A 12707-nucleotide genomic window follows, 5' to 3' on the forward strand; every position below is an offset into this window, starting at 1 on the left:
TTTTTCTTTCTAAGATACATATAACAGTCGCTTGAAGGAGAGATATATGGATGATCATTTGATATATCCAGATATCGATATGAATTTGTGGTTATAGGTAGGATTGTCTAGTGGATTCAATAAAAAATCAAGACGAAGTATGCGAATTCTCTAACACTAAAACAAGAACTTGTAGACGAATCGTAATGTTTCAATAGTTGAATGCTTGCAATCAATCCTGAGCCTCTATTTTAGATTTATTATATTTGACCATACAAATATATAAATTTGTAGCAAATATTTTATTTTTATACTAATTTATTTTATTTTAGTTATTTTTCTATTTTTGTTATATATATATATATATATATATATATATATATATATATATATATATATATTTAAAATAGTACAAACAAGGTTACTGACTACACAACTCCGTTGTTATATTCCAGAGAGTTAGAAAAGAATTGTTGTAAATGCCACTAATACTGATTAGGTTACCATTAGAACTAGACCGTCGGTATATTCCATAAAGTTAGAAAAGAATTAGTGCAAATATTACTGTTGCTGTTAACTTACCAATGGAATTACAATTGATATTTTTGTTGGTGATATGTTATATTTACCATGAATATACTAATAGACAAATAAAAACACTAATGGCATTAAATATAGTTTTCTTGTCGATAATATGTTAAATTTACTGATGAAGCTACAACGAAATAAAGGGGGTATTTTTTTTGTGCGTGTTTTGTTTGTCTGTAAATATATCCATTGATATATTTATTAAAGACGAACTCATTGACAGTCCATAAATTACCGATGAGAGTTTTTTCTAACGGACCATTTCTGTCTATGAGTCTGTCGGTAACATGTGTTCCAACTAACTGTTAATGTAAATATTTACAAAAACTTTTGTGGGTGAAGCTATTAAATCTAGTTGTGATATTTCTAATTAAAAAATTTAACAAAAACAGATTTTTTTTTTTCATATACAAAGAGATCTAAATCTGTTTTATGTAAAATATGTTGGAAAAAACAATGACAGAAACAGAGAAGGGATCACAACTCACATAATTTGATGGAATACAATACACTAAATAATAATACTTTCACACTTTTCATTATCAATTCTAGACAATATATATAGATATTATAAAATATCTTTTACTCCAGGTTCATAGCATTACTAAATTCATAATATTTTTAGATTTATAGTATTTCTAATACGGATGATTATTCATTAAACTAACTTCAATACAATTAATCTTAATCTTAATCTTAATCTTGATAGTTAACAAAAATATTATTCTATTCCCCTTTTTTTTTTTAGTTTAACATGGTGTTGGGGCCAGTTTGCACGTACCTCGACTAATCCTACGGATCCTGAAATTAACAACCATATAAACCTTCATACCATCATATGATCAGGCTGGAATCCATTCCCCTCTTTCGAAAAGGTTAGTGAATGCTTTGGCTATAAAAGTGGGACCTTTATTACAGTTGTTTTCTATAATCTGGTTTCATTGAAGTACAGACAGTCTCCCAAATTGGCGTTAGAGAGAGAGAGAGAGAGAGAGAGAGAGGGATGAACTTCTTTATCAGTGTTTTGCTATACTTTCTTCTGACCTTTGCCGTTATTCAATCCCTTGATTATGTTTTAAGAAGAAGCAAAAGAAAATCAGGCAAGCTTCCACCAGGTCCATCGCGTTTGCCAATTGTAGGGAACCTCTTCGATCTTGGTGACAAACCCCACAAGTCCTTGGCTAAGCTTGCCAAGACTATGGCCAATTGATGAGTCTAAAACTTGGGCAAGTAACCACTATTGTAGTATCTTCAGCGGCAATGGCCAAAGAAGTCCTCCAAAAGCACGACCTCACCTTCTGTAATCGGACCATTGTCGATGCAGTTCGTGCTTTAGATCATCACGAAGCTGGTATAGCTTGGTTGCCGGTTGCAACGAGCTGGAGAAACCTTCGCAAGTTATGCAACTCCCATATTTTTACCGCTCAGAAAGCTCGATAGCGAACCCAGGACCTTCTAGGCGATAAGCAAAGATTCAAAGATCTCCTAGCTTTGCAGCGTTCCAAGAACCGTTGTCTCTGTAGGTGACGGCATGTGGACCTTCGCCCCAGGCTGCGTTTCAACAGCCCTACACCTCAATGCATTTGTCCAATACTGTTTGTCGGCTGGAAATTTGACCAGATTTGAGCTCAGATATGCAAGGGAGTTTAAGGAAGCATTAAGGCTTGATCAATGGAATGAGCAGGAAAACCGAACTTGCGTGATTATATTTCCTCTTACTCCGGGAGGATCTGATCCACAAAAGGAAGTATAAAAGGCGTCCGCAACGGCAATAATGTCACTTCTTGCGAAAGGCTATTTTTGACTCCCTTCGATCACGTTCTAATCATTGAGAAAGGCTGCAAGTTAAGAAAACTAGAAGGGCCTAATAATCCCATTCAGATGACATGTATAGAATACTCTCTCTCAACAATTCATGTGACAAGTCGAACAATTGATAGAAGATGCGCATGCAACCTCGTATTAAAGCACTTTTCACTTTTATGGTCAGTACTACTCCTTATTATTAATAATATCCTTGTTCTATCTGCGTGAGAAATCTTATCAATTCTTTGTACTGTTTTTTTCTGTGCCATCGTCCATTTATACTCTGCCTTTGCATTCAAAGACAACGTTGTTTCTTTGGCCTACTTCCCCTTTTCTGGGCCTTCTATTTGACTTCAAGTTGTGCAACAGGATCTTCTTCGGCGCTGGAACTGCATACGACTTTCAAGCCCACACTAGAAATGGGCCAATGGCCAGAACTTACTTCCACAGTCCCCAAAGACTTATACTTGGAAGCCTCGCGAAGCCACGAGCTTGGGCAGAGGAACGAATCGTGTGCGCGGGAAACTGCTTAAGAGGAATTCAGGATATCAACATCGGGGTTGCCCTTAACTTGGCAAGGCAGTTATTAAGGAAACTTCTAAGGCTGCAAACCCAGGCAGCTTCCTTTCTTACTCCCATCTCACAAAAGCAGGAGCAAGATGCAGAAAAGTGGCTTCCACGCGTCCCCAAAAAAATTGACACAGGTACTGGTCCAACGTCCTAAGGGCCATCCAGGGAAGAAGACCCAAGCTTTGTGTGGAAGATTCCAAACTCGTTGTTCCGGAGAGAATTTTTGGAATCTTGGTATTTTGATAACACCGAGGCGCAGAATTTTGAGCTTTATTCCATTTGGTAAGCCGGAAGGCCGAATTTGCCCCTGGGATTTACCATTGGCTCTATGGAGAAATGACTACATTTGAATGTTGGGTTCGCCTTAAATTCTATCGTTTGACTGGCACCAAGCTTGCCAGATGGCCGGGTCTCACGCCTTGAAGAAACTTAAATACATGGATTGATAAAAATGGTTTGGCCTCAACTCTTGCTGAAGGCTCAACCACTTCTGCGAGGCCATTTCCAAATAAGAAGGTGTGCACTTCTAATCCTTTTTCCAATGGTGGTAGAGGGGCAGGTAGATAAGGGGGGGTGGGTAGTAGAAGTTGTAATAAGGTCGGCATTCCTCACAGATTTGTGCTGGGCTCCTGGATGAGGTTCGGGGATGGTTATTGTGGTCGGTGGTGCCCTCTAGGGATAATAAGGGTTTGGCCCGAATGCACCCGTGATAGCTGAGAAGCGAGAGTATGGTGTCTTTTACATTAAAGGAAATAAAAATAAAAGAAGGGGTTTGGAGCACGGGCGGGGGTGGGCGAAACATTATTTGGATAGCTCTAATATTCAGTGCTGGCAAAGGGAGTGAGATTACAGTTTTGTTCCTGCGCTGAAAAAAATTATTCGGTATACTGTGATGGGGGCATCATGTAAGGGATTTTTATTCCTTTCTTTAAACAGTAAAAATAATAAAAATTACCCTTAAGAGAAAGAAAAGAAAAAGAAAAAAAAGAAAAAAAAGCATGGCATCTAGTAGGCATTTTGTAGTTTGTTTCACCTTTAAATGCAAGAATAACTTTTACAGACACACTGTAAAATCAAAAGAAATTATAATCAGTGTTTCTTTTAAATGCAAGATGCTTTTACATGATGGCTTTACTTATAGAGTCAAAAGAAAAATTAATTTTTTTCACACTTTAAATGCATCAAGATGCATATATTTAAATGCACGGTCCAACTTAAAAAGCTCAAATTAGAAAAAATTTAAAATTTATTTTAATGGGAACAATAAGTGCATTGTGTTGTTTTTTTGCTTCACATTGGACTCAATTTACTTTCTTGGATTTATATTAAGCTGGCGTAATTATTGAGGGCAAATCTTTATGTCTTTTATTATTTTTACATTAAATATCAAGAAAGTAAGCTAACGTTTAGTGCAAGAAGATGGTTGCAGTGTTTCGACAGCATGTGTTGCATTGCCTAGTGCGTCAAATGATAGCTTTCAGGATTGATGTCTGATCTCTTGCGCTGACTCCTCAATCACTGATGATGACAGTGTATCGTAAATATATCTCAATTGATAGCGACGACTATTCAATGGTTTTTTTCTTTGTTCTTCTCTACCTCCTTGGTTTTCACGACTTGCCCTCCAAATTTAAAAGATACCCCCTCAATTTATTTTCTTTTGTTTTTTAATTTTTGTCATTAGCCCTTTTTATAAAGTTTGATTTTAAAAAAAAAAATTTTCATCCAATTCTAAAGTTATTATCCGGTTTATTTTTCCACTCAATCCTCATTTATACTTTTTTTTTCGTTAACCATTTTGTGCAAATTGTTTTTACTTTCAATTTTCATCTTTCAATTTTAATTTTAATAAAAAATATTCTTAAAAATAACTACTACCTAAATGTAAATTTACATAAAAAGATGGCTTTTTACTAAAACCCAACCACTTCTCTGAAGCACTATCCCGGGGTTTGCTGCTACTGTCAATTTTAATGTTCTATCATGGTTATTTTATTTTAATTTGTTTTTTTATAAGTTTTATCTTTCTCAATACACTGGTGATTATGGATTTATGACTTTAATGAGTTTTAACTGAGTTAACTCAAGTTTGCTTTTTTCGTGTTTTTTCATTGATTTTTCTCAAATTTTATCATAAACATTAGATTAATTAGAAATTATAATTTGTAATTTGTTTGATTTATTTTATTAGGTTATATAGTTTCATAACTTAGATTTATTAGATTTGGCAAGGTAACTTAGTTGAATTTTTCTAGATCCAGAATCCAACTAATTTTATTGTTTCTATATTTTTTAAAAAATATATTCATTTTGAGTTTTTTTATGGTTAATTATGTTTTTATTGTCATTGGGTTGCTTTCTTAAATCTATCAAAGTTGACCAGATCGATATCGAGTCAACCGCTATATTGGTTTGAATTTTTTACTACTATAAAAAGTAATAGCACTTGACTTTCTTTTTACATAAAAAAAATTAATCCACCCGTAATATAGAGATAGAGCAACGAAATCCAGTAAGACTTAACTGGTGTAGACTAATGGTCACTGGTTTAAGTGTACACATGTTGTTGGTAATGTGGTGTGAAGTGTAATTGTTAAAAGTGTTTTTTAATTGATAAATGCGATCAAAATAATAGTTTTATTATTTTTTTATATCATTACATCAAAACATTAAAAACACACATAAAAACAATCAAACTTGACATGTTTTTACAAGCTTAAAAAATATTTTAAAAAATAAGTTGAAAATCATTAAAAGCAGATTGAACTGAATAGGTTAAATTTATAAATCTCAACAATTCCTAAATTATAATTTAAAAATAAATCCTTAAAATTGACAATTTTGTTAAAGGTTGGTTAAAAAAACAAAAACAAATTATTAGATCATTGAATTTCATGATCCAAATGAATATGATCAAGATGGATTCATTTATCATCTTTCTTAAAATAAAATAAAAATTATTATTTTAAAATATGTTTTTTAAACTATGTAATTTTAGTAATTATCTAAATTATTTTTAAAATGTATTAAATTAAATAATTTATTTTAAATAAACTTCCATACAATTTAATTTAAAACTTAAATTAAACCTAAAACTGGATACGAAGTTTTAAAAGTAACTACTTTAATTAAAATTTAATGTACTATTAAAAAAGTTCCGAAAAAAATAGTCGCCCCGGACAGGACAAACTATTACTAGTTACATATTCATACACGAGAGTAGAGAACAGATCACACGTGGCGTATAAAAAGTCCACAAATCGTCGTCTTTCATCTTCAAACTCCTCCCATGTCTCTCCTCTCAGTCCCAAAGCGCCTTCCTTTTGGGTCGTCTCTCTCAGCTCTCAATACTTAACCAAACCAGGAAAAAACCAAGAAGACCCTTTTGTTTCAATATGTTTCATCCGAGTCATCTCAATCCCCTGACACACTCACTCACCTTGCCAACACCAACTCGGTCAACCCATTCAAATCATGCTGCACCGGGGTGTCTCTGATTCTTCAGTTCAGGTGACGTCAAAATTTCAACCCTTTGTCTTTCTATTGTTTCTTTCATTGAAAATATCCAAGAGAAAATTAAAAATAAAGTTCTCACCTCTTTTTTCGGTATTGCCAGGACTGCTATTGAATCTTCATATATTCAAAGCAGTGGCTAAAAAAAACTTGGCAAATCTGAAAATGGATATTAGCTACTGGGTCATTCTTATATTAAAACAAGTACTTGTTCAGGTAGCTATTTCTTCTCGTTCTCCTTCTTTTCTTGGTCTGCTCAAGAGAAAATGTTTAGTTGCAAATTGGATAATGTTTTTTGTTGAATTCCCTTTCTCTGGAAGTGCTTTAATTAAAATGCGAAAGTTCACTAATCTTTTTGTTGTCTGTTACTAAAAATTGCCATTTGCCAAAGTCCTCTTGCTTATAACATGGTTAAACGATTGACCTGGCTTTTTTCATGAGATTATTGCTTTAAAAGAGAAAAGAGATTATGTTTGTTGGAAGGAGTTTATTTTTAATATTTCTTGCAACTTCAATAGTGCGCTGCCTCTTAAAATCAACTGTTCTTGGTTTTTCAAAATTCTGTTTTTGCAATGAACCCACCTTCTTTATTATGCGTAAATCTAGCAGGATTGCGCCTCTAATCCTTCATTTATTCTATGTTTAGTTTATGTTGCCATTTGATGCGGTGACAAGGGAGGTGGATATGTTTGGGACAGCGAAATCGGTTTTTCTAAAAATTCCAAAGCAGATATTTTTTATCGAAAAGGAAGCAACTGGACAAGAAGCGTATTTTTACCTTCTATCCTTTCCATTGATTGAGTAGACATAGTTTTTTCCCCAATACATTTGGTTCGTTGTTTCATCGAGCCTGGGCTTCCATGGAAATCTTTTGGGACTGTCGATTATGTTTAATCATTTACTAAACCTTAGTGGCATATTCACTTTTTAAGATTCCAGTTAGTTCAGCTTTCCCAATAATAACGAGCTACATAAATACAAGGCGTTCACATAATCCAACAGGGCTTATTTATCATCACTATGCGAGAGCTGATGAATGATATAATCCATGTCCTTAAATGTGGAGCTAAAAAAAATTTGCATTAGATTCCCAGGAATATATTGTGTTCCGTCACGAGGAACCTGCTGTAACTTTTGGTTAATGTCTTTTGGAGCTCTGGAGTTGGTGAGGACCTATGCTGTTCTTGAGCTGAACAGGTACTTTTTGTATTTATTTTTGTTCCATTTTTAGTCGATCAATTATATATTTGCCCTTAGTTTGTCAGCAAACTTGATAAATAAATGACACAAAGAGATTTGGAGTTTAAAAATGAATATGCTCCTTTTGTAATTGCCTGCTTCTGTTCCAAACCCTGAATGAATTTTCATGCATGGTCTAAGGTTAGGGCACTCCATCAGGGAGGCCTTGTTTTTTGGAATTGGCTCTGCCTGGGATTGCTGGAATGCTTGAACAAGGGTTGATTTTTGTTTGGCGACATGCAGTTCGTGAGGTATATTTTCATATTCGTTGACATTAAAAACAAGTTCTTTTTGGGCTGAAAGAAGGCCACTTGGCAAATCTTTTGTTAATCAAGAAAAACCAAAAGCCACAAAAGCCATGCAATTGAAAACACCAATAAGAGTACACAATTATGTAGAGGCCTTCAAGAGCTGAGGCAATATAAAAGACAAGTCTGGTGTAGTTTATCAGAATTAGATGTTGCTAAAGTTCCTAATGTATGTATTTAATGCAATGGTTTTTACAGGTCGAAGAGGAGACTGGTATTCACTTGAAGCTCAGAGACATGGTTGACCTGACAGCCTTCCTGGACCCTTCTACTGGAGGCAGAGTTTTTCCTTCTCCTGTAAGTTGCATTTGTGCTTTATCTTATCTGATATTTGGAAGCACTTAGCATCAATTTGAGTCAGAAAACTTTTTGGAATTTTGGGCATATGAAGAAAAAATTATCTACCTGAATTTTTATCATTAGTCCAAAAGCATACCAATTCACCAAGAGTCTTTATTACTCGGGGAGTTGTTTGAGAGGTGTCTAGTTGTATTCATTAGATTTCTATCAATGTGGATGATCATCATGCTATATCCTGGCAAGCTCAGGTATAAAATTCTTGGATTTGCTAGCACGAGGGTGCAGGTTTAGTGATTAGGTACTGCTTTGTGAAAAGTTGCTAAGGATAGGACAGGCTCCAAATTCTCCCTTCAAAAACCCCACATTGGAGGGACTGCAACTGGCAAATGGCTTTCAATTTATATTGTGACATTGGAAGTTGGCATCAGAACAAACATAGATTGAGCTTGGGAGAGTCACTGGGTGTCCAAAAGAAAGGAACTGGCACTTTCATTTAGAATAATGAAGGGTCTAAATAGGTTCATTGCATTATGTTGATTTCAGTGACTTTTGTCGCTCAAATCATCAGCGCTCTTTTTGGATATTGTTGCATTTGCATTCCTATAATGAATTCAAATTCTGCCATTTGCCAGTCACGTAATTTGTCAAAGTATATGCTTTTGAAATGTAGTTCAGCCTTTAAGTTGCTTAACAAGTGAACTTGACAAGGATGCTGTTCAATTACTCTTTTTTGTTTTGGCCCCATCACATGACTTGTTTGCTTTTCCTTGGACAGGGAGGATGTGATGAGGAAATCAGCGTGTTCCTTTATAGAGGATGCGTTGGTAAAGAAATTATCACGCAGCTGCAAGGAAAAGAGACTGGCCTCCGGGAAAAGGGCGAGTTGATCAAGGTTCATGTAGTACCATACAAGGAACTCTGGCGCATGACAGCTGATGCCAAGGTTTTAATGGCCATTGCTCTATATGAGATGGCTAAAGGAGGAGGACTCTTGCCTCTTAAAACCTAATCTGCTGTCAATGTAGATCTGGATTAACTGATGGAAACACCACCCCATCAATGAATAATTTAGATTACGAGAATCTGTTTTGCAATTCCTGCCTTCGGTTCTGAGGGGTGCTTGAAATACGTTTCATTCGTGCTTGAAAAGTAGATTCATAATTTTTTGGATGGAATTCACAAACGCTGGAATAGCTAATGGGCTTGGCAAAATCATTATCAAGAGGTTGCGTCCATTTATGCAACCCAAGAACAAGGAACCTTCCCAGAATTTAAAAGCGGTACCCTACTCCATTGGACCTGAATAAACCTTGTACACTGGCAGCTCACAGAGCCAAAAAGCATTCTGCGTCGAAAAATTTCAGCATCTCCAGGTCGGGACTGTTTCTGCACCGCACCTGAAGCCCATAGGCATCAATACCAAAATCCAATATTATAGCTGCTACTGATTACGAGTACATTAGAAAAGTCCATTACCAAGACAACCAGGGGAGCGAACAAATTGAAAAGTCTTAAACCCTAGCCCCATGATAGAGCTAGGAGACGCTGTCCTAACTCAATTTTTAAAGCATCCCGTATCACAACTGACGCGATTACAACAAAGGCATGTGCTCGTAAAATGCCATCCGTCTCTCACGGTGAACATACAAATAAAATACATAACCCTGCAATGGCTGAACATGGTGCCTAAATACTTTTGCGGGTTTTGTTTAAAGTATCAAACTTTACTGGCAACAAAATCGTTATTACTTGATTCCCATATAATCGTCCCATCACATGTGCAAATCTTTTTGTAATTTTCACCAACTCCTGCACTTCTGGCAATTACTGCTGCTGTGAGACCTTTATCTGATTTATCTTCAGTTCCAAATAACACTACTGATCTCCCAATCAGATCTGCAACTCTTAGCTTCTGTTTGGTCCCCGAGAAGAAGGCATCTCCTTTCTCATCAACATCTAATGTTCCCAGGTCGCCAAGTGGCTGATGAACAATAATCTCAGTTAGAAAATTCTATACAACTTCAATTATATCACATACTACAGGAAAATTATATAAGCTAAATAAAATTCAAACCACAAAACCCAGGAAATGTGTTAGGTTATCAATTATCACACGAGCAAAGTGTGGAGTAAACATTAGTCTTTGTGCCATCATATTGATATTGTCTCTCGAAGATTTCTGGCAAAATGATAATAGCAAAAACAAATTCAGACAAGGCATGTGCTGATGTAAACCTCTTGTTCAGTTCCTTGATTTGTTGGATTAAACACTTTCCCAGTGCTTGCTGCTCCTTTTGTTAGATCACCAAACTCATTGATAGACCAGCCATGCTTACCAGGTGACATTCCACTAAAGCTGGCTTCAATCCTAGCCAGTTCCATATTCACTTGAGCAAAGCGAACAACACCGAAAATATCTGGACCTTTGAATTCGGCAACAGAAGCAGACACCAAAAAGTCTGAAGTGCAGAGCATGAGGTTCAGAAACTGTAACTACATTTTGATATGACACAGACAACCTACTGCATCATGTTTCTTGATTATAGTAGTGATGGGCAGGGTTTACAGATTCCACACAAAATGAATGAGCAAAGCATTGCTGAACTCAGAAAATCAGCTATAGTTGACAAGTGTCTTAATGAGGTAATGGCTCACAATCAAACATGTAACTTCATCTTCTAAAGAAATAGAAAACAATTCCATAGAACTAGCTTGACACAAGCAAAAAGTTTCTCATTAAACAAGCATCTAAAACCTATAAACAAGAACCTGTTGAAAAATGGACTTGGAAAATGACCATAAAAAATTTAAAAGAAGTTGAACTCATGCTCAACATGGCGCAATGAAACCTCGTTTGAAAATCACGGTAGGAAAAGTTTGTTAGGTGCCATATATACTCGGTACAGTTTAGGCACTTCTGAAAAACAAACAAATTCGGATGATATGTAAATATTAAAGTTGCAAAAAAAAAAAAAAAAAAAACCGAGAAGAAAGGGATATCAAGCTAGAGATGAAAGTACTACTAGTTGAGCTAGCCAACCTTCAGGGATTCCTTGGCCAATTAGTCTAGCATTTCGACCTGTCAGCTCCAAAGCTTCAGTCATAGTCTTCACTGGAGAAGACCCAAGAATTCTTACCACTTGATTGGCCAAATCAACCTCCACATTCTTCACTCCTGATTATTTTTTTCACAATAGAAAACAACGCACAACAGTAAATAGTTCTTAAAAGGACAAGAAAATCCTCATTTGATACTGATCAATGACTGTGTATTTAAAACAAGGAGCCATCGCATACCATTAACAGTTTGTAACTTATTCCTGACAGAATTAACACAACCCTCACACTTCATATCCACCATGAATTCTGTCTACTTATCAAAGCAAGACCACAAACAGAATACAACAAAAACATTAATGAACATTCAAATAATCCCCCAAATCATAAAATAACCAACCAAAAAAAATCCAGTATCGTCAAAAACCAATATCAAAATCAAAGCTGAAACAGAAAAATGAAATATTTTCAACTTACAAGTATCTCAGGCAAGGCTCCATTATCCTGCAAAACAAAAGATTAAAGATTCAAGCTTGAGACCTCAATATGAAAGATTATGACACGAAAAAGGGGGCAGATGTTGAAATTGAACCTGTGAGATGGGTTTTTGATTTGATGTAGGCGTGTCCATGCTAAGGGAAGAAGGAGGCTGAGTCAAATTCTTTACAAGACCAAAGCGAGCTGACGTGAGAAGAGAAGATGATGGTGAGAGGAAAACGAGGTTTTCGGGTTTGGGATTTGGAGAAGAAGGGGAGAGAGATGAGAAAGCGAAGGCAGCAGGTAAAGCAGAGGCAGCTATAGCAGTCTTTGTTGCTGACCTGAGAAATGCCATTTTATTCCTCTCTGTTTTTTTTTTTTTTTTTTAATTATTATTCTCTTCTCTGAAATTGGTTGGTGACTATTGATGTCTCTCTGTAACTAGAATTTTCTTTCTTTTCAACGGAAAATTAAATTTTTAAGAAATCGGGAAAACGAAATTTTGTAGAATCTTTTTTTCCCCCTGTTACTGTATTCTCCACCCAACTTTTGCACATTGTGAAGACCAACAATCTGTGAAAATCTTGTTTGGTTTGGGATACAAGCCAACGGGGTTAATTTTTTAGTATTCAATTGTGTTTATAATTATTTTTTAAAATATTTTTTATTTAAAAATATATTAAAATAATATATATTTTTTATTTTTTATAATTATTTTTGATATTAGCGTATTAAATAATTTAAAAATATTAATTTGAAATAAAAAAATAAAAACATAATTTTTAAAATATAAAAACAAACAGGTTATATTATTTGTTTTTTTATTAGATGTGAATTATTCGGGTAAAGAATAACCTACAAATTACTTTG

At 35.1% G+C, this 12707-nt stretch overlaps 1 protein-coding gene across 2 annotated transcripts; it reads right to left on the minus strand.

The window, feature by feature from the left end:
* Nucleotides 1-9712: 9712 nt before the first annotated feature.
* On the minus strand, nt 9713-12278 carry LOC118028736 (copper chaperone for superoxide dismutase, chloroplastic/cytosolic). Of its 2 annotated transcripts, none has more exons than XM_035032441.2 (6): nt 11953-12278; nt 11838-11864; nt 11601-11673; nt 11344-11478; nt 10539-10762; nt 9713-10284 (listed from the first exon to the last, which is right to left on the minus strand). In XM_035032441.2, the coding sequence occupies exons 1-6, from the start codon at nt 12190-12192 to the stop codon at nt 10021-10023; spliced, it is 963 nt and encodes a 320-aa protein (XP_034888332.1). In that variant the 5' UTR covers nt 12193-12278; the 3' UTR covers nt 9713-10020. The 2 variants fall into 2 exon arrangements, with proteins under 2 accessions (XP_034888332.1, XP_034888333.1); XM_035032442.2 differs by having other exon boundaries at nt 11601-11676; nt 11953-11989.
* Nucleotides 12279-12707: the final 429 nt, after the last annotated feature.

The sequence above is a fragment of the Populus alba genome, chromosome 3 (assembly GCF_005239225.2).
Source record: "Populus alba chromosome 3, ASM523922v2, whole genome shotgun sequence".
NCBI lineage: Eukaryota > Viridiplantae > Streptophyta > Magnoliopsida > Malpighiales > Salicaceae > Populus > Populus alba.